This window comes from Lacerta agilis, chromosome 12, assembly GCF_009819535.1.
Source record: "Lacerta agilis isolate rLacAgi1 chromosome 12, rLacAgi1.pri, whole genome shotgun sequence".
Taxonomy (NCBI): Eukaryota; Metazoa; Chordata; class Lepidosauria; order Squamata; family Lacertidae; genus Lacerta; species Lacerta agilis.
This window is the reverse complement of record NC_046323.1, coordinates 55,938,112-55,966,084: the sequence shown is the minus strand read 5'-3', so window position 1 is coordinate 55,966,084 and position 27,973 is coordinate 55,938,112. Positions and strand designations below refer to the sequence as shown.

Here is a 27,973-nt window from a genome sequence, read left to right as displayed (position 1 = left end):
GGCACCAGGGGCCCCTTGGCCGAGCTGAGGGGCCCTTCAGGCCCGCACCCCGCTTCAGACATCGCCAGGCTCAAGCGGGCGCCCTCAGCAGCTCCTCCCGCCGTCGGGGGTCACGTCCGGCAAGGGCGCTCGCTCGCTCGCTCGCGCCCCCTGTCCCGGGGACCCGTTCCGGGCACAGAAAGCTGAAGAGCCACCCCGACTGAGGCTCGGGCACCCGCGGCGGGAGAAGGCTCGGCAAGCGCGTGGGGAGGGACGCGGGGCTCTTTGCAGCTGCTGCCGCCGCCCCGTTCCTTCCTCCGGCGAGAAAGGCCGGCCAGACGGGAGCCCCGCGCGCCTTTGGCTCCCTCCGTCGGTCAGGCCCCGCTGAGGCCGAAGCCGGTGGCAACGACAGCCGCTCCCTCCCTCCCTCCTCCGCCGACCGCTCTCCGAAGGGGCGGGGGAAGCGGCGCGACGTCGGAGGCGCGTCTGCTGCGCGGCGGAGGGCGGCTATCGGAGCCGCGAGCCGGGAAGGCGCGCCGGCGGGGAGGGGAGAGCTGCGCTCGGCGGCGCGGCTCCACTGAAGCGGCGCGGAAGGAGTTAACACCCGCCCCTTTTCCCTCAGTCCGCTCGGCTGACCTTCACGGCAAGAGGGGGGAAAAGGCAGCGCTGCGCATGCGCCCCACGCGCCCCCTCCCCGCCGGGAGGAGCCCGGTAACTCGGGGGGGGGGAGAAGGGGGGTCGGTCAGTGTGAAGCCCCGGGATTCTTGGGGGGGGGAGGGGCCACGGTTCCTTTCCTCTCGGCCTTCCTCCCCTCGCTCCGTCCCATAGGGGGCAGGACGAGGAGGGCGGCGGGGATCCCCCGGGGGGGTTCCCCACAACCGCAACCCGTTGGGCAGGGACTGGAGATCCAGTGGTCGCGCCCCCGGTGGGTTACAGAAGAGCCTGCGGGGGAGGGGTTCGCCCGCCTCCCCATCGCCCCTCTAGACAGTCGAGACTCCTCGTCCTGGCCGTGAGTGGGGAGACCCGGGGACAACCGGGCGTCCTCATCTGCACGTGTGAACACGCCGCTCCGCCATCATGCATTGGGAGGAACCCCCCCCCCCGCCTGTCCTCCCTCCCTCTCTCTAACCAACTCCGCACCGGGCTGCGCCGGGTGCAGAAGGAGCCTCTCCTGGGTACCACGCCCTGCCCGTTACCTGGCAACACTGGCTCTGTTGCCAGGGAGACGCGCACCGGGAGATGCCGGCGGCTCTTCATTCCCTGCCAGCGCCACGCAGGGCAGGACGGGAGAGTGACCGACAGGCGAGCGGGGGGGGGGAGAGACGAGGTGACGGTGACGCCTCCGCCGGACGTCTCTGCGAGGAGGGAGCCTAGGCCGGCCTTGCAGGGGCCGCCCGACGTGGACCGGGTGGGGGGGGGCTGCGGGGAAGGACCCGCGACATCCCATGTGGGGACCCCCGCCGTTTCCCCGGTGTCATGGTTTGCGGGCACTCGGGGAAGAGGGTCTCCCGCGCCGCCAGGCCTTCCCCGCGCCCCTCCTCGCTTCCCCCGCCCCCGTCCAGCCTCCGACGGGTGGGGGGAGGCGGGCTCCTTCCCTCCGCTTCCCTCGGTAGCCGGGCCGCCTGGAGGGTCCCGGGGGATGCGGCCTGGAAGCGGCTCGAGGAGGGGCGCGGCGGCAAGGCATTGCGCGGCCGCCGGGGACGGGCAGGCGGAGCGCCTGGCGAGGCTGCGCGGGGACGCGGAAAGGAGCGGCGGGCGGCGCTTGGGCTCAGCCGGCCTCGGCCACGGCGCCGCCGAGCAACGAGGCGCGCAGGCTTCTGTGGGCGCTTCGGCGGAGGAATCCGGCCGTGGGCCGTCGCGGGAGCCCTGCGGGGCCCCCTCCTCCGTCGGCCGGCGGAGCTATTAGAAGTGTGAGCGGAGCGAGCGGAGCGCGCAGCGGGGCTCCGAGGGAAGAAAGACGGAGAGCGCGGGCAGAGTTGGAGGAGGAAAAAGGGAGGACGGAGGCAGAAGGGAAGGCGGCGAGCGGAGGAAGGCAGGAAGGCAGGCAGACAGACGGACCGACGGAGGAGGAGGAGGAGGAGGAGAAGGGGAGGCGGAGCAGTGCAGACCCGACCCCGATGGCCGCGGAGGAAGTCACGGGCGGAGCGCGAAAGGCGACGAAAAGCAAACTTTTTGAGTTTCTGGTCCATGGGGTGGTGAGTGGGGAAAGTTTGCAGGCTGCCCGGCGAGGAGCGGGAAAGCCGGCCTGGGAGGGGGGGGGAGGGGGGCAGCTCTGGCCCGGGCCCGTGTGTGTGTGTGTGTGTGTGTGTGTGTGTAAGGGGGGGTACACGCCCCCTCCCCCCCAGCACGTGCGCAGGGTCCGGGCCTGGCTCGGAAACAGGTGCGCACAGCGGACCCCAAGGGAGCGGCGAGGGGCCACTTTGGCAAGCGCGGGGGGGGGGGGCCGAAGAGGAGGGGCCGGGCTCCGGAGGTATCCCAGGCCCTTGTCTTCAGGTTGGCTTTGCTGGACCCCCGTGGGTGGCACGACCCCCGTGCCAGCCCCGGGCACTCCTCTCTCACGTTGCTAGGCGCGAGGAATCCCTCCTGGCGCGAGGGCGCTCTGGCACCATTGTCTGAAGGCGCTCCTTTTTCGGGAAAGAGACCGGCGGAGCGGGACGCCTCAGAGGGGCAGGGGGCTTTGGGAGCCCTCCCGGGCGCGGGAGGGGGAGGAGGAGGAGGAGGAGGAGTGTGGCCAACGCCCCATTGGCCCCCTGTCCATCAAGGGCGCCATGTAGGTGGCAGGGGGTTGGCGATGTCCCCTCCAAGTGTTTTGGACCTTCAGAGTTTCTGGCCTGTAGGTTGGCATCCCAAGCGTGCCCCCCCCCCGCTCCTGCTGCCTGCCACTCTTGGCTCCCTCTCCCGAAGGGCCCCAGGCAGGATGTGGAGCCGACTGGGAGGGTCCCTGAGCAAAACCTTGGCTGCTCTGGCTACCAGGCCACCATGCCCAGATAGTTTCCTTGCCCCGTGGCACAACCTGGCAGCTGCCTTTCACAGACAGTCAGGGGGATGACCTCCAAAAGTCTTCTTTTCAGTTCAGTCCAAAGGACCACCCAGCTCAACGTCCTCTTCTCTCAGTGGCCAAGCAGGTGCCCCAGAGGAAAGCCCCCCCCCCCAGGTGCACAGGACCTGAGTGCAAGAGCTGCCACCTCCCTCCCTGTGTTCCCCAGCAACTGGCATTCAGAGCCTTGCCCTCCCTCTCTGATATTTGCTTCACACACACGCTTTCAAATCTGCCCAGATTAGTGGCCTCCATTGCCTCCTGCAGCAGTGAATTCCAGAGTTCAGGGGTGGGCAGATGGTAGATGGAAGCCTACTGGCAGAATTATGGGTGAGTTATAGTCGATTGGCCCGTGTTTCTGACTCCCAGTAGCAGCAGTTGGGTGTCAAGGGCCGTAGCTCGCTGTGATAGCTCTGTCAGTAGAGCATGAGACTCTTAATCTCAGGATTGTGGGTTCAAGTCCCATGTTGGACAAAAGATTCCAGCATTGCAGGGGGTTGAACTAGATGACCCCTGGGGTCCCTTCCAGCACTGTGATTCTATGATTCTAAGAGCACCTGCTTTTTCTGCAGACTATTTCAGGTTCAACCCTAGCAGCAGCTCTAGGTAGGGTTGGGGGAGACCCACTTGCCTGAAATCCTGTCCGTGTTGACACTGCTGAGCAATAGATGGACCAGTGTTCTGACTCAGTATAAGACAACATCCTGTATTTCAAACAACAACCTCCCCCCTCCCTTTTACGTTGCCGAAATGAAGAAAGCTAGACAGAAGTGGGCTTTTGTGTGGAAGGACTGTGAACTCAGTTCAGTTCTGGCACTGAAAACAAATTCCTAGAACATGCTCAGAGGCACTCTGTCCGTTAATTCTATCTTTGGTGCCTGGCTTTGGGGTTCTAGTAAAAAAAAAAAACACTAGAAAACCCAAGTGAGTCTGACAAGCCTGAAATCTTCCTGCCCCGAACACTTGTGCCTCAGTTGTTGAGTGTGAAGACGCCCTTCTTTTTGTCTGTGCCGAGTCTCCCAACATTGGGCTTCACTGGGTTCGAGTGTTGAGGGAGAGAGAGGGCGGCAAGTGTTGCTGTCTCCACCCCAGGCATCTTCCTGTGTCCCCTCATGGAGGCCTCAGGGAGCCTCTCTGTAGCCTTCCCCCTGCTGCGCTCCTGTCTGCAGGTTCCCTGGAGCATCAGGAAGGTGGGTCAGTGTTGGTCTCATGAGCCCTGGTGCTTCTAGGGGATTCCGGGGCGGGGGGAGAGACATCCCCTCTGAAGGTGGTGGGCTTTCCTTCTTTGGAGGTCTCTAAGCTGAGGCCGCATGTTCATCTGACCTGGATGCCTTAGTTGCGATTCCTGCATTGTAGGGGGTTGGACTAGATGACCCTCGGCGGTCCCTTCCAACTCTTGTTGTTGTTGTTCAGTCGTTCAGTCGTGTCCGACTCTTCGTGACCCCATAGACCAGAGCACACCAGGCACCCCTATCCTCCACTGCCTCCCAGTTTAATTATTCTATGAGGAGGTGGTGTGTGGAGAGTCCTGCCCAACTGGCACAACACTGTGCTAAGTTTCTGATAGTCCCGGTACTTGGGCAAGAGACCCCCCCCCAAAGTCAAGAACAGTTGACCTCCTGGCTGAGCTGACTGAGGCATCTCACCCTCCCTTGTGGGCAAAAATGAAGTGCTCAGGCCCCCAGCTACTTCCTGAGGTTCCTCATAAAAATGAGGACCCAGATGGAAATGACATGTGCTGGTATTGCAACAGGTTACCTCTCTTTCCTGGGGGAAAGGTAAAAATGGCTGCCTCTCCCCTCCCCAAGTCCTTCATTCCCTCCTCTGGACCCCATGGCTGAATTTCTTAGATTAGGGTATCTGGCTCACTTGGAATACCTGAAATGCAGGTGGGGTGTCTGGTTGCCCCATCTCCAAAAGGGTTGGAGAGGACAGGGAACGGGGCAGAAAGAGGGGTGACTGCAGTGTTTGTGAGCGGGGAAGGGTAGGCGAAAGAGGCGAGGGCTCTTCGTCATGGCAAAATGGGGCAGGGAGAGGGTTGTTTGTGGTGGAGAAGGGGAGAAGGAGCCTTGAAGGGCTCCCTGAGTGCCCTGATTGTGGTTGTATCTTCCTGGTCATGGCTGGGAATCTCACGCTAGGCTCAGTGGACCCGAGTCTGGCTCAGCAAGGCAGGTGCTCAGCGTTACTGCTCCTGACCCCGGAGCTCAGCGGGTGTTTCGAAAGCGCAGCAGACAGAAACCATCCAAGGAAGTCAAAAGGGTGGCGCTCAGAATTCATCGCGAATGAGCTGGGTTCAAAACAGATCATGAAGGAGTGCGTGCGCACAACGCAACACAAGACACAAGTGAGGGCAACGGACGGGAGCTCAGGGCTGTGTCCTGGCTGAGTCACTTCTGGAGTGCTGTGTCCAGTTCTGAGGAAGGCATTAACCAGCTAGTGTGTGTCAAGCAGAACAACTGGAATGGTGGAAGCTCTGTAGACCAAGTCCTGTGATGGGTGGTAGAAGGAGCTGCAGCAGCAGCAGCAGCAGTTCAGGTCTTGCTTGTGGACTTCCCATGGAGGCGTCCCTGGAAACCCAGTTCCTGCCTCCACCAGAGAAGGAAGTTCTCCTCTGGCCTGGAGAGCCTCTGCTCCAAGCCGGTTGAGCTGCGGTCCCAACTGGCATAGCCCTTGATGGCTGCCTCTCTGCCACCCTCCCTTGTGTGTAGATTTAAAGTAAATGAAAGAACTTTGCCCTCTTCCAGGAAGAGAAGGCTCGCCTCGTGGCCACCCTTTCCTCTCCCCCTCCCCACAATTGCTGTCGTTTCAGGGGGCTGGGTTAGATGGGCCTTGGGCCTGATCCAGCCGCAGGGCTCTCCTTCTGTTCAGGGTGGTGAGCAGAAGCTTAAAGGGAGACACAAGGTGCATTTCCAATACGGGAAGGGAAGATGGAGCGGGCATGCAGCCTGTTGCTCCCGAGGGCAGGACTGGGACAAAAGGCAGGGCAGTCGGGTGTTTTGGATTTTCCAACTTTCAAATTCCCAAACTGAGGGGTGCTAAAAAGTCGTAACATGATTTGGGAAATCAAAATATAGTTTGATTAAGTTAATACAATTGTAAGTGAAATGTGTGTAACATTGCGTAGAAATCATAAAAATGGTTGCCAAGTACTTGCAGTTACAGTAGATATTAATATTTAGCATTACTTGGCATTTTGATAAGGTAAAATTAAAATTCTTTGCCTTTCCGAAAGCAGATTGATGTGCTTCTTCATCAAACATAGACTACCAAGCTAAATGTTGTTAAATCATAAATATAATAGCAGATTTTAGATCCTCATGCCCAGAAACATATTTTAAAGTCCCCTCATGGAAGAAATTTTTTTTGGGGGGGAAATTGTCACTCCCCAAATGACAGGCCCTAGCCGGACAAGGCAGGCACCCGCTAGGCAGGAGGAGAATCTTCCTTCCAGTGCAGAATGGCAGGGGGAGGAGGTGGTCTGTTTGGGGCTGGAGATAGTTAAGCAGAGGCTGAAGGATGGGGTCAGGTGTCAGGGATGGGGCAGCTCTGTCTCCTGCACTGCAGCCTCTTCTGTGGGGCAGGGATGAGATGGTCTCCGCAGCCTCTTCCGGCTCTGTGATTTCACAAGTATCTGATCCGCCTCTTGTGCACTTTTTGGAAAACCAAGGAGGTGGGGGGGGGCAGCTCCATTCAGCAGACGCTGGCCTTTACACCTGGCCTCCCCCGCCCCACAAATCCCTTCTGCTTCCTCTGTCATTTATTTTATTTTTTATTTTTGCAGCAAAACTAGCTCAAAACAATTCATTCCCTTGCAGTCAGGAGAGCCCCTGCCTGCTCCCGGCATCTTTGTACAGAGGTTCTGGGGCTAAAGAGAGAAAATCTTAAACAAACTGAAAGGGTTCCCCCCCCCAAGGGATGATGGAAGGTCTTCCTTAAAGGCGAGGAGCTTGGGGGGGGGGAGCGTGCCACGATTTGATTTCCATACTTCACCGGCCTCTTGGTCTGACTGAGGGCAGCAGCTGAGTCGGGGTGGGGGTGGGGGGGCAGAGGCCTGTGGGGCAGAGAGACAGCAGCAGGTGGCCCTAAATGTGAGGCATGCTTGCAGGGTCAGTTGCTGCCAGGGGTGGAGATGTTTGGCTAGCTGGGGTGGGCCTCATTCCCCCACCCCCCGGTGGTGCTGGGCTTGTGGCTGCAACAGGTGCCCTCGAATGAAAGGACCCCCTGTCTCCCTTGCAGCTCACACCCCTGGCTCTCTCTGTACGTTGGAGTGGGGCGAGGATGAGGTTTATGGTGCAGCCCACGAACATGTGCCTGACACAGCAACTAAGGAGAAGAGACAGGTCCCTGCCCCAAAGGGCTTGCAGTCTGAAGGCTGGCAGGGCAAGGGGGTGAAGGCCAGGACAGGCACAAGCCACGGAGGCCGGTTGTGGTGGGCAAGTGGCTCTGCGTGGCCAGGAGGGGCCATGCTCCTCTTTGGTCTCCTTTGCAGTTTGGGGGGCATTGGGGGTGGGAGTGGGGGGAAGGTGGCCTTGGAGAAATTGGGTGCAAAAGGCTGCAGGAGCCTGGAGGTGGAAAGGAGGGCAGCATGAAAAATTATCGATACAAACAGTTAAGAGCAGGTATTTAAAATGTTCAAAGGATGATTGAAATCAACAGTAGTTTAAAAGAAAGAAAGCGCATGTAATTTCTCCATGTCTGCATAGGGGTGCCTAAACACGGGTGCCAAGGAGAGTGCAGTGAAGGTGCACCTGCCTGACGTCAAGTGGCAGGGAGTTCCGTAGTGTAAGGGTGGCCACACTAAAAGATTGGAATGAGCATTATGTGGCACCAGCCACAACATCAGTTCCGCCAACCAAAGCAGTTCATTAGTTAGACATATAAAGGGAAGGCAGTCCCAGACGTAAACTGGTCCCGAGCTCTTTGGGCCTTAATTATTTTAATACTTTTTTTTGTTATCTGCCTTTCACCTTGAGGTCCCAGGGTGGGTTGCAAACAGTGCTATTTTTCTATTAAAAAAAGAGGTGCTGGAACTCACCAAGAACGCCTGAAAAAAAATCCCTGGTTGCAATATCCTAATAGCAGCGCCCTGAACTTAGCCTGGAAGCAAATGGGTGACCTGTGCAGGTCTCTGAGCAGAGGAGTCACCCATTCCCACCACCCTTCTGAGCAATACCCCTCCCCACTCCCTCACTATATTTAAGGATCTGGTGACTTCTGTTTCAGTGTATCTGAAGAAGTGTGCATGCACACGAAAGCTCATACCAGGAACAAACTCAGTTGGTCTCTAAGGCAGTGTTTTTCAACCTTTTTTGGGCAAAGGCACACTTGTTTCATGAAAAAAATCATGAGGCACACCACCATTAGAAAATGTTAAAAAATTTAACTCTGTGCCTATATTGACTATATATAAAGTAATTCTCTTGAATTTTTCAATTTTTCCCATGGCACACCAGGCAACATCTCGCGGCACACTAGTGTGCCGCGGAACAGTGGTTGAAAAACACTGCTCTAAGGTGCTACTAGAAAGAATTTTCGATTTTGTTTTGACTATGGCAGACCAACACGGCTACCCACCTGTAACCAGAGGAGTCATGCGCTGACAGGGTCTTGCTCCTGTGAAGACTTCCTTGGTCAGAATCAGCTGGGGCAGCTCCTGAACTGCAGGCTCACCCACACTCTGTGGGTCAGCCATGGGGCCACTGACCTCTTCAACAGTCAGAACAACAAGGGTTGCTACTATGTCCCCATGTTCTAATAATAATAATAATCCCTTATTATAAATTTATTATTATTATTATTATTATTATTATTATTATTATTATTATTATTATTTTATTTATACCCTGCCCATCTGGCTGGGTTTCCCCAGCCACTCTGGGCGGCTCACAGCATATATCAGAACATACTAAAACATCAAACATTAAAAACCTCCCGATACAGGGCTGCCTTCAGGTGTCTTCTAAAAGTCTGATAGTTGTTTATTTCCTTGACATCTGATGGGAGGGCATTCCACAGGGCGGGCGCCACCACCGAGAAGGCCTTCTGTCTGTTCCCCTGTAACCTCGCTTCTCACAGTGAGGGAACCACCAGAAGGCCCTGGGAGCTGGATCTCAGTGTCTGGGCTGAATGATGGGGGTGGAGATGCTCCTTCAGGTATACTGTGCTGAGGCCGTTTAGGGCTTTAAAGGTCAGCACCAACACTTTGAATTGTGCTCGGAAACGTACTGGGAGCCAATGCAGGTCTTTCAAGACCGGTGCTATGTGGTCTCGGCGGCCGCTCCCAGTCCCCAGTCTAGCTGCTGCATTCTGGATTAGTTGTAGTTTCTGGGTCACCTTCAAAGGTAGCCCCACATAGAGCGCATTGCAGTAGTCCAAGCGGGAGATAACTAGAGCATGCACCACTCTGGTGAGACAGTCTGCGGGCAGGGAGGGTCTCATCCTGCGTACCAGATGGAGCTGGTAGACAGCTGCCCTGGACACCAGGAATGGGGCCCTGGGGTCATTGAAGAGCTTGATGAAGAGGTTAGCCCAGCATGTGGCAGCTGTGGTAAAAAGCAAATTCCATTCTAGGGATCGGTAGGAAAGGAATTGAAAATAAAATGCCAATACCATGAGGTTATTATAGAAATCTATGGTGAAGCTACATTTGGAATAATGTAAATAGTTCTGGTTGCCTCACCTTAAAAAGGATATTGTGGAGTTGGAAAAGTGTTCAGAATGACCAAAGGGGAAGGTTGCCACATTTGGGCTTGCTTTTCTTTTCTTTTTTAGTTTAGGGAAAAGGCAAACAAGAAACAACATGATAGAAGTTTATAAAATTGTGCCTGGCATGGAGACAGTGGAGACAGGAAAGTTCCCTCTCCTAACACACGAACTTGTGAAGCTGAATGTTGGAAGATTCAGGATGGATAAAAGAAAGTCCTTCGTCACGCAGCGCAGGGTGGAACTGTGGAACTCCCTGCCTCAGGAGCCAGCAGTGGCTTCAAAAGAGGATGAAATTCATGGAGGAGGAGGAGAGGGCTGTCATTGTCCATGAGTCGCCAGGGCTTACCCTCAGGATCAGAGACAAGGATGCTCCTTGGGTACCAGATGATGGGAAGGGCAAGGAGGGAAGAGGATGTGGGGCTCAGGGCCAGCTTTGGGGCGCCTGGTGGGCGAGAACTAGATAAGGACACAGGAAGAGCCAGTGACCAAGCGGGGGGGGGCCATCTAGTCCAGCCCCCTGTTCTCTCAGAACCCCTCTCCCTCCTGCAACCGGCTTGCAGACGCATCCTGCCTCCAGCTGTGGCAGGTGACGACCATATGTCCTTAGGACCCTTCCCTTGCTGCAATGAGCCTGGATACCTGCGCCCCCCCCCCCGCCCGCCCGGGGAGAGGACCTGCGCTGGCTCAGATCTGTGTGCCGCCACCTCCTGTCGGCAGCAGGAGCAAGCATTCATCCGTGCCTTTCGCTTCTTCCCTCCCTCCTTCCCTCTCCAGCGTCCTGGGATGCCATCAGGCGCTCGCATGCCCCACCAGGGGGCTCCAATGGGTCCCCCAGGCCCCCCCTACGTCGGGAGCCCTTCCGTGCGCCCCGGGATGCCCCAGGCCGTGATGGAGCCCACGCGCAAGCGGGCAGCGCCCCAGCAGGCGCAGCAGCAGCAGGCGGCGCAGCAACAAGCGCAGCAGCAGCAGCAGGCGGGGGCCGCCACGCAGAACCGGCCCAGGAGGTGAGTGAAGCCCCTTTCTCCTTCCCAGAGTTATAGGATCCGGCAGCCCTCCGTCCCAGGCTCTCGGTTCCTCCGCGCGTGTGTGTAGACCTGGAATCCGCAGGCTTCCGCTCTGCTCCCTGGGGCACGCAGCCTCCCTCTCCGCGGCAGCGCCTCTATCCCGCCTGGCGCCCTTTCAGGATCGGGCTCGCGTAGCGCAGCTGTCCTCTCGCAGCTCCGCGCAGGGGAGGAGGCCCCCTGGTGGTCGGTAGGGGGGATTTGTCCGGCCGGATTCTCGTCTCCGCAAGAGCCCTTGACGCTCAGAGAAGCTGGCGGAGCATCGTCACCCCCACTGTGATTTGATCTGTATGCCGCCTTTCTAGAGCTAAAACCACGCTCAAGGCGGCTCACAACATAGAAGGATTTGCCTGACTGCTAAAGTAGGCATAAACAATAAAGTACACCAAAAAGCACACAACCAAACTGAACTGTTTCTGACATAAAGCAGAATAAGATCTAAATTAATATACAAATATTAATATTGATTTACCTGTCAGGATGGGGGTTAGGGGAGTAGGCTTGGGGCCTGAGGGGGCACCTGCAGCATTTCCTTCTGTCTCTTGGGGGCCACTTGGCCAGCCTTGGGCTACAGAAGGGGGTTTACTCCTCCTCTGTGCCTGTGAAGCTGCAGGCAGCCTGAGACTGAGCAGCCACCCCCTGAAGGCCCCTCCCTGAGCAAATGCCTGGCCACTTGCTTGACCTCATCCCTGGCAATGGGTGGGGGAGAGTGAGTGAGCTGGACCCCATTTTGGAGAGGAGTTGGCTTGAGGGGAAGAGGAAGGTTGAGGCAGCCTGCAGCCCAACACCGGAAGACCCTCCAAGGGTCTCCGAACTTCTTGCAAACTGCAAGGTGTTGAGCAAACACATCCGTATTTATGAATGGATGGAGTGGGTTTGCTTATCTGCCCCTTTTCCACAACGAGCTGTGCCCAAAGTGGCTCCCAGCAAGCATTCGGAACCTCTGAAAGCAGAGCGCTGGAAACACAAATGTGCAAGATGCAGAGCATGTCGGTGAATTCAAAAAATGGCAAAAAGCAGCAATTTGGCAAGCGCACAATAAAATCAATATTACAAAAAAAAACCAACCCCACCAACCTAAGTGCATAAACACAAAGGAAAACAAGTGTTAAGCCATATCTGGTGACACCCTTGTGCAAAATATACAGATATATGCATTTGTGGCAGAGCATCCCTGATGCCTCACGCTAACCCCAGGCGAAAGCCTCAGTGCTCCAAGTCTGTTATTATTATTATTAATTTATTTACAGTTCAGTATTTATCTGATTGCATATATCTAATTTATCCCTGTCCTTTTCCTTGACAGGAACTCCAGGCAGCTTAAAATAAAAATAAGAACAGCTCAGAACATCGGGGGGGGGGGAATCATTAATAACAATTAAACATTGGCAGATTTAAAACTATGTAATCCATTAAAGATATACAGATAGTTACAATAGAAAACAGCACAGCACCAGCCCTTTTCATTACTATTATTTATTAAATTTATCATAAAGAATATAACAAAGGGAAAAATCTTGATAAGTTCATATTTTTGTTTTCTAAACTGCTTTGAGGTTTTTTCTTTTCAGTCAAGCGGTGAATAAATTTTTGGGAGGGAAGAAGTAAGCCTGTGAAATAAATATTAAATGGAGTCCCCCCCCCCCTTCCGTTTTATGGAGAGAGGGAGATCTGAATGTTTTGCATTTGTGGGTTTCTGCCCAGGCCTTTGCATGTGCAGATGGACAGCCCTGCAAATCCCCCCTCCTTCCTTGAAGGAGCTCCCTGAGCAGCCGTCCCCATGCCACCCTCACCTACTTGGTCGCGGGGGGAGTGGGGGGCGGTAAATGCTCGGAGCAGGAGAAGCCCCCCTGGCCCCAATCCACTGCTCTGGATTTCCTGAGGTCAGGGAGTGGGCTGCTGAGGAGACTGTTCCTCTGTACCAGCTGCCTGAGGGGTGGCCCCCACAGGAGACCTGCGTGGCCCTTCCCTTCCTGGGTTTTGCTGCCAGGACATTTTTATTTAGGGGACGGGGCTGAGGGATGGTTGGACATGGCTGCTGCTCTCTGCCAGGGAAGCTCTCGGTTCGATTCCTGCATTTCCGAGGATTGGACTAGATGGCGCTACCATTCTGTTAACCTACGATGCTGCCAGTTGTGAGGCCTCTGCTAGGATTGTGCTGGCAGAGTCAGGAAGGGACCCCGTGGGTCATCTAGTCCAATCTCCGGCAATGCCAGGGTTCAACTCAAGGGTGGGGATTGAGCCAAGTGAGCCAAGCCGCATGCTTCAGGGGGCAGCCAAGGCCCTGGTTGGGAGGGGTGCGGATGGGGGCTCCTTCGCAGCCCTTTGTGTGGCAGGTCAGCAACCGAGGCACTTGCCAGGCTGTGTCTGTGCTACCCTTGGCAGACAAGCGGTCCTGTGCCCGCTCTTCAGTCAGGGCAACCTGAGGTGGGAAAAGGCCCTGGCTTCCGCCACAAGGACCCTCCTGGCCGAGGGGGCGGGCGCTGGGCAGGTACCTCCCGGGAAGCAGAGCCAGCCTCCTGAGGCTCAGGGTGGGTGGGGAGGGGAGACCCTCCCGCAGAGGGGTCAGTATAATACAGCAGGTGACCTGGGCTAGTTGCCATGGTAACACGTGTCTTCCCTCCCCTCCAACAAACCTGCAGCACCAAGAGGAGGAAGATGGCTGACAAGATTCTCCCGCAGAGGGTGAGTTCCTTTCATTCCCATTTTGCTTCCTCATTGGACCCTGACGGGCTCTCCTCTCCGTCGGAAGGAAGGTCTTCTGGCTCCTTGTTGTGGGTGACCTGGAGCCAGCACAGCAAGAACTCCTCCCTTGAGGGGGGGTCAGGATGGATGACCCCTGGGGTCCCTTCCAGCTCTGCAGTTGAATGATGCTAGGAGCCCACTGGTAAGGCAGGCCTTTGGCTTCTGCGCTGTGAGGAGCTGGGTGTCTGTCTACCTGCCTGTCTCCCAGGTGGGAGGCCTTTCGCTCACCTGAGCACCGCCCCCCCATGTTCTCTGTGTGTAAAGTTAAAGGGAAGCACAGGCAAGTCCTCCTTCTCTTGCTTCACCTCTCCCCTCCCTCCCGCGAGGAATTCACGCGCGTTAAGTGGCGAAAGTGCTTCGTTTCCCCCCTTTGAAAAATATTTATATATTATGGAAAGTATTCCAGTGAGTTAAAGTAAATAAGAAAAGGGGAAAAGTAAAAGGTTACATTAAAAAAAAAAACATTTGTAAAGGCAGAGGAAAACAACAACGAAATAATCAAGACAAAAATAAAAAAATAAAATAAATTCCTTCCAGCAGCACCTTAGAGACCAGCTAAGTTTGTTCTTGGTATGAGCTTTCGTGTGCATGCACACTTCTTCAGAACACGGAAACAAACTTAGTTGGTCTCTAAGGTGCTCCTGGAAGGAATTTTTTTTATTTTTTATTTTGTTTTAACTATGGCAGCCCAACATGGCTACCTACCTGTAACTAAAATAACCAAGGTTACAGAACTATATAGTATTTATGTAAATGGGTAATCTTATTGTTTCCCTCCCATATTTGTTGCTGTGGTTTCAATAAACATGTTCCAAATATCATTACGTCTGTCCTGCTTCCTCCAGAATCCCTTGACAAAGCCTTGCGGTGTTAATATTTTGCAGGTCACTTAGAGGCTTTTTTTTCTTTTGTATTAAGCAACCAAGAAAACAAATAAACCGTTGCATAAATGGCCCCCCACCTGAATTGGGGGGGGGCATCTTCCACCTCCTTGCTTCTGGCTCTCCTTCGTTCTCTGGAAGGTAAACTTCCTCTGCACGAAGGAAGCTGCTTCCTACTGAGCCTGGCCAGGGCTCCACCCACCCCAGCTCTGTCTTGCAGCAGCCCTCCAGGGATTCGAGAAGGGGGGGGGGCTGGTCCTTGCCCAGGCCTGTTTCCTGACATTCCCCCTGAGAGGAGAGGGGTTCAACCAGAGACCTCCTGCATCCCAAGTGGGTCCCTCTACGACGCTCTGCTCTCTTCCCAGATCCGGGAGCTGGTGCCAGAGTCTCAAGCCTACATGGACCTGCTGGCTTTTGAGCGGAAGCTGGACCAGACCATTATGAGGAAGCGAGTGGACATCCAGGAGGCCCTGAAGAGGCCCATGAAGGTAGGAGCAGATGGGCCTCCCCAGTGCTGGAGAAGAGCCCAGCGCAGTCCCCTCTGATGTCCTGGACTGGCTGGATGCAGAGGAATGGGGGGGGAGGGGAACCAGCTGGGGAACCCCCCCGGGAAGAAGGCTCAGAGCCCAGGGGGGGTGGTGGGGCGACGATGAATGGTCAGATGCAGAAGATTGGGGAGAAGAGGAGGTGGAAGCTGAAGAGGCAACAGGGTTTAGTGAGGAGGGAGAATCTGTAGCAGAGAGAAGCTCGGACTCAGAGGCAGAAGCTGAGGCAGGAGAGGAGTCTGGCTGGTGAAGAGTATGGGAACGTTGAGGACAGTAGGAGAGGATATATTGATTAAATATTATCCTTCCTCACTCACATAAGTGAGATAGTAGCAGAGCACATTCCCTTGTACATTGCAGGAAGCTGGTTGATGGATTTGTCAGAACCATTTGAGTTAAGCAATCCAGTCTGGCTTGTTCCTGATAAGTTTCCCCTTTAGTTCCTTCTTAAAAACAATAATGACAAAACCGTCTTCTTTTAAAAGTAATGATAAGGTTTACTTACATTCAGTTCACAGTATAGTCCTGAAGGCCGGCTTTAGCTTGTAGTTACAGTTACAGAGAAAAGTGTGGGTTCATCCTCTGTGAGGGATGAGCCCATGTGCTGCTGGCTGAGAGCCAGCAGACAGCAAAAGGCAAAATGGAGAGAAGGGATCAAGAGAGAGAGATGGCTGCATGACTGACCCTTTTGTAGCGTCTGCCAGGGTCACATCCATCTACCTGGTCACATGCAGGGGGAGGATGCTCCAGACCAGGTGTGACAGGAAGTCCTCCTGGCTGGAGCAACATTCCCCTGTGTGTCCACTCTGGGCAAACAGGAAATGTTGTACTTGACTGCTTCAGTGGCATTACATCCCACAAAGAGGCATGGGTGTCTCCCCCTCCTGCTGTGACAAACTCTCCTTCCAGTCTGTCTCCCAGAACCAGGAGAGGCATGAAGAGGGAGAAGGAGAGGTTGGCTTCATGCAACAGTCTCCAGTTGCTTGGGAAACCCCCCAGAGAGGAGGGGACATAGACGGCTGTGGGGAGCTGGGGACTTGGCAGCTGCTTCATGGGAGCCAGACTTGTCTGAGCTGAGTTGCTGTGCTCATGAGGCCTGACCCATCTGTCCAGATCCTGGTTTTGCTAATAAAGAGTTAACTCCAACTTGCTCAGTGTGATTTACTGCTGGCTCGCTCCTGTCATCTGAGCAGGCAGGAAGGGGCGGGGAGGAGGTGCCTCATTGAGCAGGAGTCTCCCTCCTTCCTTGCCTCCCCCCCCCCAGCTCAGACTCTCCTCCCTCCAACAGCAAAAGCGGAAGCTGCGCCTTTACATCTCCAACACCTTCAACCCGGCCAAGTCGGACGCAGACGACTCAGACGGCAGCATCGCCTCGTGGGAGCTGCGGGTGGAAGGCAAACTGCTGGACGATGTAAGCTCTGGGCAGGTGGACTTACCTGCTCTTGTATCTCTCTGTGGGGCCGGGGAAGAAGTCCGGCCGAGCCACCTGGCCAGGTGTGGCAGCTTTTGGGGAAAGCAGCTTAGGGGCAGAGGATGAGGGAAGCCAGGGCTGCAAGAGGCACCTGCTGTGGGCCTCAGTTCCCCTTGGAGAGCCAAGGCAGTTGACACAGTGGGCTCCTGGTTCACTCCCGGAGTGCAAAAGCCAAAATGTGAGGTGCAGAGGTGGGGGGGGGAGGGGAGCGCCCAGGGTCCCGGGCCAGGCAAGGCCACGATCCCTTGCAGCAGTGCATCCATGGAGCTTGCATGAAGGATGAGGGAGGCAGGGCCAGAAGAAGGGGGAGGAGGGGGTCCGAGAAAAGGAAAATATCTGGGGAAATGCCCCAAGCCAAAGGGGGCAGACATGATGGGGAAGAAGGAGTCCCCAGAGAGCATCTGGTGCTGGCCTTGGGGCTCAGTGGGGCCTGGATGTTGTTCCCAACCATCTGTGGGACTGGGAGCCACCTCCTTCCCCACCAGGGCCTCATCCCTTGTTCTTGCAGGGGGTGGACTGGATGACCCTTCGGGTCCCTCCCAACTCTGCAATTGTATGATTCTTGCCGGCCTAGAGTTGAGACCCTTGCGGCTCCTCGTTCCCTGTGGGAAGTTGCCCATGCTCTGACATCTCTCCCTCTCGATTCCGCAGCTCAGCAAGCAGAAAAGGAAGTTTTCCTCTTTCTTCAAGAGTTTGGTCATTGAACTGGACAAGGACCTGTATGGACCAGACAATCACCTGGTGGAGGTGAGTGGTGCCCTCGGTCCCAGGTAGAAAGCAGGCCCTGCCTGGGCAAGGCAAAGGGAGCTCCTCCCCGCCCCTGCATCCCATTGCTGCATCCCATCTCCCAGGTGGTCCCTTCAGTCCCACCAGGGATGCTGCCTGTGGCCATTCAGACAGGGATGGTACCTTCTCAAGCCCTCTTAATATGCACAGAAGAGCAGCAGAAGAGCCAGCTGGACCAGGCCAAAGGATCCCTCCCAGTCCAGTGTCCTGGCCTCCCATGTTTGCCTCTGACCCTGGAGGCATCTCTCATAACTAGGAGCCCGTGGCAGCCTCCTCCTCCTCCTGCTCCTCCATGGATTTGCCCTTGGTGGCTGCCATTGTCGCTACCTCTTGTGGGAGTGAGTTCCACGGTTTAACACTTTGCTGCTTGAAGAAGCCCTTTCCTTCTCCTGTCCTGATCTCCCAAGATCCATCTTCGTCGTCCAACACCCACAAGTTCCAGTCTCATGGAAGAGGGCGAAAACCTTTCCTCTCTCCTCTGTTTCTCCGGGCTGTGCATAATTCCAGACACCTCTTCCACGCCTCTGTTTCCTTGCATCTTCTGTAAGCTAGGAAGCCCCAAATGGTGCAGCTCTTCCTCCTGGGAGAGTCGCCCCCCCCACCCCCTCGAGCATCTCGGTCGCCCTTTTCCGAATCTTTTCAGGACACCCTTTTTGAGGCGAGGGGGCCAGAACTGCATGTGGCCCCACCAGAGATTTGCATAATGGCGTTGTGATATTGGCAGTTGATTTCCAGTCCCTTTCCTAATGACGCCCAGCATGGAATTCACCTTTTTCCACAGCTGCTGCACACTGGGTCGAAATCTCCGTCAAGCTATCCACTAAGAACCAAGGTCTGTTTCCTGGTCAGTCCCTGCCAGTTCAGACCCCAGGACCGTATATGCGTGAAATTGAGATTTTTATTTTTTGCCCAGGCACAGATCACTTTACCCGTGTGGACACTGATTTGCATTTACCCCTTTACCGCCCATTCGCCCAGTTTAGACAGAGCGTAAGAACGTCATGCCCTAAAAAGAGCCTGCTGGATCAGGCCAATGGGGACCCGTCTAGCCTCGCATCCTGTCCTCATAGTAGCCAACCAGATGCACATTATGGGAAACCCGAGCACAAGAGCCCTCTCCCCTCCAGGGCTTCCCAGCATTATCGCCCAGCAGCCGTCCAAAGCCTCCTCCCCCTCCATGAATTGGTCCAACTCTCTTTTAAAGGCGTCCAAGTTGGTGGCCATCCCTGCCTCCTGCAGCAGGGGGTTCCACAGTTTAACTCTGTGCCTCGTGAATAAGTCCTTCCTTTGATCTGCCCTGAATGGTCCAATATTCACCTTCACGGGACGACCACGAGTTCCAGTTATGAGGGAGGGAGGAGGAACTTCTCTCTCTGTCCACTTTTCTTCGTGCCACGCACACTTTTCTAAACCTCTACCTTGTTGCATCCACCTGGAGGTGTCCGCAATGTCTTTTTGCATGGATGAGCCCTGCTGAGAGCCCCGCCCTGCCCCTGGCCTTGGCCCTGACCTGCCCTCTGCTTCTCCCTCTCAGTGGCACAGGACCCCCACCACCCAGGAGACGGACGGCTTCCAGGTGAAGAGGCCGGGGGACGTCACTGTGCGCTGCACCCTCTTGCTCATGCTGGACTACCAGGTCAGTGGCACATGGGGGGTGTGTGTCTCTGGGCACATGAGTATGTTCAGCGCCACCGGCAGGGGCATAGCAAGGTAAATTGGTACCCGGGGGTTAGGGTTACCCCCCCCCCCGAGGCATGGGAAGGTCAGGTGGTATCCGGTGCGGAAAAATTCTTGTCAACCCCCCCCATTGATCCCCCCCCCGCAAAAATGGTTTTACGTTATTTCATATTTCCTTACAAAGGAATAATAACAAGTAATAATAATAATAATAAACTTTTATTTGTATCCCGCCCTCCCCGGCCGAAGTCGGGCTCAGGGTGGCTAACATCAGATACATAACATTGGTATAAAAATCAAACAATAATTAAATTACCTCCTAAAAACATCTCAAAATCAAATTAAAGTCTAATTAGATGGCTTTCCACAGGGTTGGGGTTGGGAACAGTAAGTGTTCTCTGAACTGAAATTTCAGCCTTCATGACATAGGAAAACAGCCAAGTGAACAGCTATTTTGGTGGTGGGGGAGGGTCAAGATATTAACCGATATACATGAAATTTCATATATAGCTATATAATCCCTAGTATAGCAAGAAAAGACCATTGGAGCAGGCATTTCCAAAAAAAAAGTTTCAAAAAAATTCCCCCCCCCCAAATTGTTCCTTGATAATTTGTCACCCCCTCCATTATGGAATCCGGGGTGGCCCGCCCCCCCTTGCTACACCCCTGGCCACCAGAGATGAGACCAGCACCCCAGGGTGGGCGGTGGGCTTGAGGGAGCGGACCCGGCCGGCTTCGATGCAGAGCCCAAGCCAGCCTCTCACCCCCTGGTGCTTCCTGGCCCCTCTTTCTCCTGCAGCCCCCCCAGTTCAAGCTGGACCCCCGCCTCGCCCGCCTCTTGGGCATCCACACGCAGACACGCTCGGCCATCATCCAAGCCCTCTGGCAGTACATCAAGACCAACAAGCTGCAGGACTCCCACGACAAGGAGTACATCAACTGCGACAAGTACTTCCAGCAGGTGAGTCCGTTCTCCTCATCCCACCCCACCTCCCAGGAGGGGCTGGCAGGGCAGAAGCTGTGAGCCACCCAGCAGCTGCCCTAGGGGGCCTGGGGGGCTCTGGGTGCCGGAAGGAGGGACCTAGACTGAGAAGGAAGCATGGGAAAAGAGGTGTCTGCCAACGTTCCTGCCTCTCCTGTCCCTCTGGAGTTCAAGGGAGAGTGGAGAGGACCTCCTGGAGCATCTTGGCTTATCCCCAGGGACCACGGATAGGGCTGGGCAATGTCTGCTTTTCAGCTTCGTGATGTATCACCAGCTAAACACTGCAGTAGACAGTGGTACCTTGGTTCCCCAACGGCTTAGTTGACGAACAAATCGGCTCCTGAACGCTGCAAACCCAGAAATAAGCATTCCGGTTTGCAAACGTTTTTTGGAAGCCGAATGTCCGTTTCGGCTGTCGACATTGTTTCCGGGGCCAATCGGCTAATCAGAAGCCGTGCCTTGGTTTGCGAACGTTTTGGAAGTCAAACGGATTGAGTTCGAGAGCCAAGGTGCCACTGTACTGATATATCACGATGTCTGAAATGAGGATGGAGCTATGCAGACGTATTATTAGCTGGCTTCACGGTTTCCCCCCAAATTGTGCTTTTTGCATAACGCATCATGACTTGCAATATAAAGCCAGGTTGAAAACTATGAAACTGATGTCACAATATGGACTTCAAGCTGGTTTGGGATGCTGTCTTACCCGGCCCTAGCCAGGGAGTGCCAGGCCCTTCCTTGGAGCACATGAATTATAGAATGGTAGACTTGGAAGGGACCCCCAAGGGTCCTCTAGTCCACCCCCTGCAATGCAGGAATCTCAGCTCAAGCATCCATGACAGATGGCCAGCCAACCTCTGCTTAAAAGCTTCCAACGAAGGAGAGCCCACCTCCTTCTGAGGGAGTCCGCCCCATGTGGGGGGTGAGAGGGGGGCGTTGGACATGAATTGGAGCCCCTTCCCAGGCCTCCAACCTTGGCTGGGCTCCATGGGGCCACCATCTCCCATTGCCGGAAGAAGGCCTTCCTATTAGGCTGCCCCCCCTGTTCTGTTCTCTTCTGAGCCCCAAAGGGCTCCCTTGCAGGGGAAGCTCCTTTGCCTTGAATCGGAGGTGGGTGGGAGGCACTGCAGCATCGGGGGGGGGGGGACTGGGGTTGTTCTTTGAGGGCCACCCACCTCCTGACACCCAGCCACTCCTCCCTTTATGGTTTCAGATCTTTGACTGCCCACGGCTAAAGTTTTCCGAAATCCCACAGAGGCTGACGAACTTGTTGCTTCCACCGGATCCTATTGTCATCAACCACATCATCAGGTCAGGCGGCCCCCACCTTGTCCTCCAGCACGGAGAAGTGCAAACTTGGAAAGGGTCCCAAGGGTCATCTAGTCCAACCCCCCGCAATCCTGGTGGGACGGCAGTTGGTGGCTTGTGGTCCCCTGCCCTTCAGGGCTGCTGGGGTGGGGGGAGGGGGAAACCCTGCCTCCCCTCCTCCTAGGGTGCATTAACTCCTTCAGGGGCCGTGGGCAGGACTGAGATTCCGTTGTGCCCCCTTGTGGGTTTTCTTAGCGAGCGCAATGTGGAGGAAGGGTCCCGACTCTGCAAGGAGGAGATCTGAGGCTAATGGAGTGCCTGCTCCCCAAGAGGTCTGTAGGAAGGGGGATGAGCATGTGGGGTCCAGGAAGAGGGCGCCGAGGGCCAGATGAAGGCCATCTCCCCATGACCATCCGGGCCGGAGGCGCTTTTTGTGCTCACTGAGAAGTAGCGGCAGAGTTGTGACCCCAAAGCCACAAGGAGCTGCATGCAGAAGGCCTCTGGGGCTGGGGGGCTGGGAGGGGCCCCAAACCTCTGCCAGTGAGGGTAGACCATTCTGCACCAGTCAGAAATGTAGGTGGTAATTATTATTAAAAACCTCCCTAAACCTGCCTTCAGATGTCTTCTAAAAGTCAGATAGTTGTTTATTTCCTTGACATCTGATGGGAGGGCGTTCCACAGGGCGGGTGCCACCACCAAGAAGGCCCTCTGCCTGGTTCCCTGTAACTTGGCTTCTTGCAGCAAGGGAACGACCAGAAGGCCCTTGGCACTGGATCTCAGTGTCCGGGCCAAACGATGGGGGTGGAGACGCTCCTTCAGGTTTCGCCAGAGTGGTACATGCTCTAGTTATCTCCCGCTTGGACTACTGCAATGTGCTTTATGTGGGGCTACCTTTGAAGGTGACCCGGAAACTGCAATTAATCCAGTATGCGGAAGCTAGACTGGTGACTGGGAGTGGCCGCTGAGACCACATAACACTGGTCCTGAAAGACCTACATTGGCTCCCAGTACGTTTCCGAGCACAATTCATAGTGTTGGTGCTGACCTTGATAGCCCTAAACGGCCTCAGGCCAATATACCTGAAGGAGCGTCTCCACCCCCATCGTTCTGCCCGGACACTGACGTCCAGCTCCGAGGGCCTTCTGGCGGTTCCCTCGCTGCGAGAAGCAAAGCTACAGGGAACCAGGCAGAGGGCCTTTTCGGTAGTGGCGCCCGCCCTGTGGAACGCCCTCCTATCAGAGGTCAAAGAGATAAGCAACTACTTGACATTCAGAAAATACCTGAAGGCAGCCCTGTTTAGGGAAGTTTTTAATCTGTGATATTTTAATGTATTTTAATATTTGTTGGAAGCCACCCAGAGTGGCTGGGAAGACCCAGCCAGATGGGCGGGGTACAAATAATAAATTATTACTATTATTATTACTATTGGGCAGAGGCCGTTTAGGACTTTAAAGGTCAGCACCAAAACTTTGAATTATGCCCGGAAACGTACTGGGGGCCAATGTAGGTCTTTCAGGACCAGTGTTATACGGTCTTGGCAGCCGCCCCCAGTCACCAGTCTAGCTGCCGCATTCTGGATTAGTTGCAGTTTCTGGGTCACCTTCAAAGGTAGCCCCACATAGAGCGCATTGCAGTAGTCCAAGCGAGAGATAACCAGAGCATGCACCACTCTGGAGAGACAGTCTGCGGGCAGGGAGGGTCTCATCCTGCGTACCAGGCTACAAGGTGCCTCCTTCTGGAAGCATTGCCTCACCTTGGCCAGAGGCCTGATCCCGCCCCCCCTGACTCCCCTCCTAGTGTGGACCCCAATGACCAGAAGAAGACGGCCTGCTACGACATTGACGTGGAAGTGGAGGACCCCTTGAAGGGGCAGATGAGCAGCTTCCTCCTCTCGACAGCAAACCAGCAGGAGATCACAGCCCTGGACAACAAGGTGCTTAGGGGTCAGGGCGGGTGTGTGGGGAGAAGAGGCATCTGCACTGGGGGCCTGGGGTGCTGGGGAGGGGCTCCCAGGATGTGGCACGTGGTGGGGGGGACTCAGTTAGGAGGCTCAGGGGCTTTTCGTTTGGAGGAACTATGGCCAGCTGAGGGGATCAGTACCACTGGGGGCATTGTAGAATTGTAGAACTGTAGGTGTGGAAGGGACCCCCAAGGGTCATCTAGTCTGACCCCCTGCCATCACAGATAAATCACAGCATGGCTATACGGTCTGGTGTGAAGACTGAAGGGCTCCCTTTGGGGACTGGGTGCAAATCCTTGCTCCCACGAGGAGAAACGAGCCTCTGTTTTCCTTCCCTGCTCAGATTCACGAGACAATTGAATCCATCAACCAGCTGAAGATACAGAGGGATTTTATGCTCAGCTTCTCCAAAGATCCCAAAGGGTACATCCAAGATCTCCTCCGATCCCAGAGCAGGGATCTCAAGGTAGGTCTATTGTGTGTGTGTGGAGGGGGGGGGTCCTAAGTGCACAAGGGCCTGGGACAGATGGGGCGTCTGAAATAGGGTCTTATTGGGAGGGTAAGAAGACCGCGTCTGTGGCTGTTTTTACATGTTAAAATACCTCGAAGTCACTGCAAAAGGATCCTGCGGGGGCCTTGCTCCCAGTGGCTGTTCAGAAGGATGGATTGGAGCCTGTGGCTCACTAGCCAGCGAAATGGCGGCATAGAGCAGGGTATAAAAGCTTTGGCAGCAGACCGTAGCCATTGTGGCCAGGACAGAGCCATCAGTAGCTCCTTCCTCCTCCAAACCTCTTTAAAAGCCATCCAAGTTCGTGGACACCACTGCATCCAGTGGGAGGGAGTTCCACAGTTTGCGCTGCATGAAGGAGGACTTATTTTCCCCTGCCCTGAACCTCCTCCCAACAACCAGCTTCGTTCCAGCCTTAGGAGAGAGGGAGGAAACCTCCCTTGCTTGCTGATTCCTCCATGCCACGCACAATCTCATCGGCGCCTGTCGTGTTGGTCCTAGTCAGGCAATGCCTTTGTTGGGACCCACCAAAATGCCCCCTGATGGACTTCTCCAAGTCACTCTGTGGGGGGGCTTCCAGTACTTGCTGTCTGGAAACTGCCCTTGGTGCAGAACGCGGCAGAATGCCCAGAGCTGGGGGGGGGCTGCCCTGACGCCACCTTGTCCCCTCTGCATGGCAGGTGATGACCGACGTGGTGGGGAATCCCGAGGAGGAGCGGAGGGCAGAGTTTTACCACGAGCCGTGGTCCCAGGAGGCCGTGAGCAGGTACTTCTACTGCAAGGTAAGAGGACTAAGCTGGAGGCAGGCTGGGCAGGGCTGGCAGGGCCGTGCTCCCTTCCAACACCCTCCCCGCAACTCTCTCCTTTTGCCCTTTCAGATCCAGCAGCGCCGTCAGGAGTTGGAGCAGTCTCTGGGGGTGCGTAACACCTAAGCGGGGGTCCCCGGCCTGGCTGGCCGGCCCCTGAGCCAGCGGACTGACCCATCTCCCCGTGTGCCCCCCCATCCCACAGAGGGTGGGCCTCCTTCACGACTGGCCAAGGAGGGAGGTCTGCCTTACACCGCCACCAGTGCCACCAACCTCTGGCCAGCTTCCGAGTGTGTTTTGCCCCACCGACCTTCTCCTCCTGCTCCTGCGGCTGCGGAGACCCTCCCAGGCCGGAAGGGGACGAGGTCTCCCCTCACGTCGCTCACGCCGATCATCGGATGCTGGAGAATGAAGGACACCCCCTCCTGGACTTAGACTTGGAAGGGGAGCAGGGGCCCAATGGATTGGCCAGGTGCTCCTAAATCTCTCTGTGTGTCTCTCTCCCCTCCGTCACTCCAGGGGTGCCAACTTGAAGAAAATATTGGGGTACCCAACTAAGCCCCCCCGATAATTGATCACAAGTCCTGGCACATGCACACTATTTGAAGGGCAATGTCCATTAACCTTGGGGGGCCCAGACCCCCTCAAATATTTCATTGGCCCCTAGGAGTTGGCTCCTATGCCTGCCTCCTTCCTTCCTTCCTTCCTTCCTTCCTTCCTTCCTTCCTTCCTTCCTTCCTTCCTTCCTTCCTTCCTCTCTCTGTCCTGGTGCCCTCCAGGTGTTCTGGCTTCATGCCCCTTTGCAAGGCCATTTCTGGCCACATGAGTAGCAAATCCCCCCCCCCACTTCACCGGATCTCTGGACAGATGGAGGCTGCAGAGAGACCTGGGTCTGGGGGCTGCAGTGCTCACCTGGTGGGCTATGGGGTGGAGCCCCCTGCAAATCTGCCCCCTTGTCTCCAGGCTGCCAGCTGCGTCGCCCGTGTTCCCTGCCCTCTTCCTCTGGCAAGGCCAAAGAGGCTACAGGCCCCCCTCTGTCGACAAGCCCTGTCCCACCGCCCTGACTTTCCTATCTATCTCTGCAAGAGTGTGGGGTGTGGTGGGCAATGGCAGTTCCCAACAGAGCCCCCCCCCCACTGCTGAGATGGAGATGGAGACCCGCCCCCTGGCCAGCCCCAGAGGCTGTCTGCGCTCCTGTCTGCCCTCTGGCAGGCTCAGACCCATGTCCAAGGCAGCCGCTGGAGAGGGTCTTGCTGTCTGCCTCTTCCTGCTGTCCGTGGGACCCCTTAGGGAGTGTGAGGAGGAGCCCTGCGGTGGCAAAAGGCTCCCCTTCTCATGAGAACAGGATGCCGGGCTATAGGCCACTGGCCTGATCCTGCAGGCTCTCCTTACGTTCTCATGCTCTTCACTAGCCAGGCCTCTGGCAGATTTAAGCAAAGCCAAAACGGACACAGAGAGAGAGAGAGAGACTTAGCAAAAGGCGGTGAACCCTCCTCCCTCAGAGGTCTTTAAACAGAGGTCGGACGGCCATCTGTCAGGAATCCCGATTCCTGCCTTGCGCGGGTTGGACTAGATGCCCGCTTGGGGTCCCTTCCAACCCTGTGATTCAGTGATAAGAGGCCAGCTGCCAGATCCCAGGTTCCGCTTTGGGCTGCCCCTCCGCACTGCATTCGCAGGCCTGGTGCCAAACTTCTGGGGGATTTTGGCAGGGGGCTTCCAGGGCCACCCCCACCCCCAGACCATGAAAGGATTATTCTTCTCCTGCCACAGCAGCAGCAGCAGCAGCCCTGCTCACCACCCTCCTTCCATGCTGCCTGCCCTGGGTAAGGTCTCACCACTGGGTGGCAATGCCACTTTCAGACGGAGACCACACCTGGCTCTTGTCTGCAGCAGCTGCCCCTCTATCTTGGCGCCCCCCAAATGCAACGGCCAGCCTGTAGATTTCATTGCTCTGTGGGCTTCTCATGTTTTCAGTCTGTCTAGGCTTGGGCATTTTATTTTGGGCTTGAGCCACTGCCCAGCCGCTCCTGGGGGTCTGCCAGGGTGGGTGTGTTGTGCCTGGCTGAGGCTGGTGAGGGGCCCTTCTGAGCTCCCCCTGGGAGTCTCGGCTGGTGCCAGTCCTGGCTTGGTTCTGGTCCTGCCCTTTGGCCAGGATGTGCCTGCTCCAAGCAAACCCACCATGTGCTGAGCCCAGCATCCAAATGCCCCGGACCCCAGTCTGCCCACGGGGGGCTCTCCTTCCTTGGGGGTCTTTAAACAGATGTTGGGTGGCAGTCTGTCAAAGATCCTTTGGTTGTGGTGCCTGCATTGCCAGGGGTTGGGCTAGATGACTCTGGGGGTCCCTTCAAATTCTACAAGGACACAGCAATTCCCAGGCTGAGGGGGGAGCAGAAAAGACAAAAGGGATGCTGTCCTGTGGAGTGGGGGGGGGGCGCCAAAGGCAGGGGTGCCTGAGTGCTGCTGCATGCCTGGCCCCCAGGGAGCTCTTGCTTCTTAGTGCCAGCCCCACTTCAGATGACAAGGCAGATGTTGTTTCTGGGGCGCAGTTTGTGTTTTTTCCTGTTTTCACCACGGCTCTGTTGTTCTCCCCTTCCAGCGTCTTGTTTCCACACGTCCTCCTCCGGGGCACCCACAAACCCTCCCTTGCACCCAGGTCCACCTGGTCACCCATCTTTGGGAGTTGGGTGGGGTGGAGAGTGAGACCCAAACTCCCCCCCCCACCTCATCCACCCTCCTCTTCCTCCATGGCTGCTGTGTCTTTGTCGTCGGGTGCTGAGTGATTCGTAGAGAAGCTTTTAAATAATAAAGATTTTGTTCCTTTGTATCCACTGCGCATGATTTGTGGGTTTGAGCAGCTGGGTGTCGGAGAGAGAACTGCAGCCTTTGCAGAACCATTTTGGTTCATCGAGTCGGATGGGAATGGAACGGAGGCAAGTGCAAAACTCTCTGCTTAGGGGACAAGAGGGAACAAAACGGGAACAGGTATCCTGCGTTGCAGGGGGTTGGACTGGATGACCCTTCCAACTCCACACTGCTAGGATTCTGTGAGATACGATGGAGTGATGCCAATGCTTTATTCATCTGGCGCTTTAAGACGCTTTCCCTTCTGCCAAGACTGCTAGGCGTCTATCCCCCTCCCATCCCACCTTTGTGCCATGATCTATTGTGGGACATCGACTGACCCATCGCGCTGTCAGGCTGTGAGCACCAATGCTGCCCACAAGAATTGGTCCGAGTCCAAAAGAGGGAGGGTCTCCCCATTGTCCCCTGGCCTCGAGGGTGGGGTGGCTGGGCTTCAGAGGCCTCACCTGCCCGGCTTGCCATTAATCATCACCTTTGGATTCTCTCACCTGTCAGGTGGTTTTAGGAGTGACTCCCTTGAAATTACTTCAAGGTAGGAAGAAACCATTAAATGCAACATTTCAAAGAATTGCTGTCATCGCAAAACAGCTTTTTAAAAAAGATGTTTTGGTTGTGAAGGACCTGAAACCAATGTGTTGTTTGGATCTTAGCTGGATCCCT

The 27,973-nt window shown here is 55.8% G+C and overlaps 1 protein-coding gene across 7 annotated transcripts in view; it reads left to right on the top strand.

The window, feature by feature from the left end:
* The window catches only part of SMARCD3 (SWI/SNF related, matrix associated, actin dependent regulator of chromatin, subfamily d, member 3), a 41,227-nt gene extending 16,542 nt beyond the window's left edge, over positions 1–24,685 (top strand). The window contains exons 1-14 of one of the 7 annotated variants that reach the window (XM_033165540.1): positions 583–690; positions 10,496–10,725; positions 13,425–13,467; positions 14,774–14,896; positions 16,242–16,364; positions 17,076–17,171; positions 17,992–18,054; positions 18,745–18,846; positions 19,687–19,848; positions 21,083–21,180; positions 22,975–23,110; positions 23,481–23,603; positions 24,326–24,427; positions 24,524–24,685. In XM_033165540.1, the coding sequence (XP_033021431.1) occupies positions 652–690; positions 10,496–10,725; positions 13,425–13,467; positions 14,774–14,896; positions 16,242–16,364; positions 17,076–17,171; positions 17,992–18,054; positions 18,745–18,846; positions 19,687–19,848; positions 21,083–21,180; positions 22,975–23,110; positions 23,481–23,603; positions 24,326–24,427; positions 24,524–24,577 (1,494 nt within the window). In that variant the 5' untranslated portion in view covers positions 583–651 and the 3' untranslated portion in view covers positions 24,578–24,685. Of the gene's footprint in view, positions 1–582; positions 691–1,868; positions 1,890–2,001; positions 2,175–10,495; positions 10,726–13,424; positions 13,468–14,773; positions 14,897–16,241; positions 16,365–17,075; positions 17,172–17,991; positions 18,055–18,744; positions 18,847–19,686; positions 19,849–21,082; positions 21,181–22,974; positions 23,111–23,480; positions 23,604–24,325; positions 24,428–24,523 lie in introns of those variants that run through there. The other 6 variants (XM_033165544.1, XM_033165538.1, XM_033165539.1 and 3 more) reach the window with 6 other exon arrangements.
* The last annotated feature ends 3,288 nt before the right edge of the window (positions 24,686–27,973 follow it).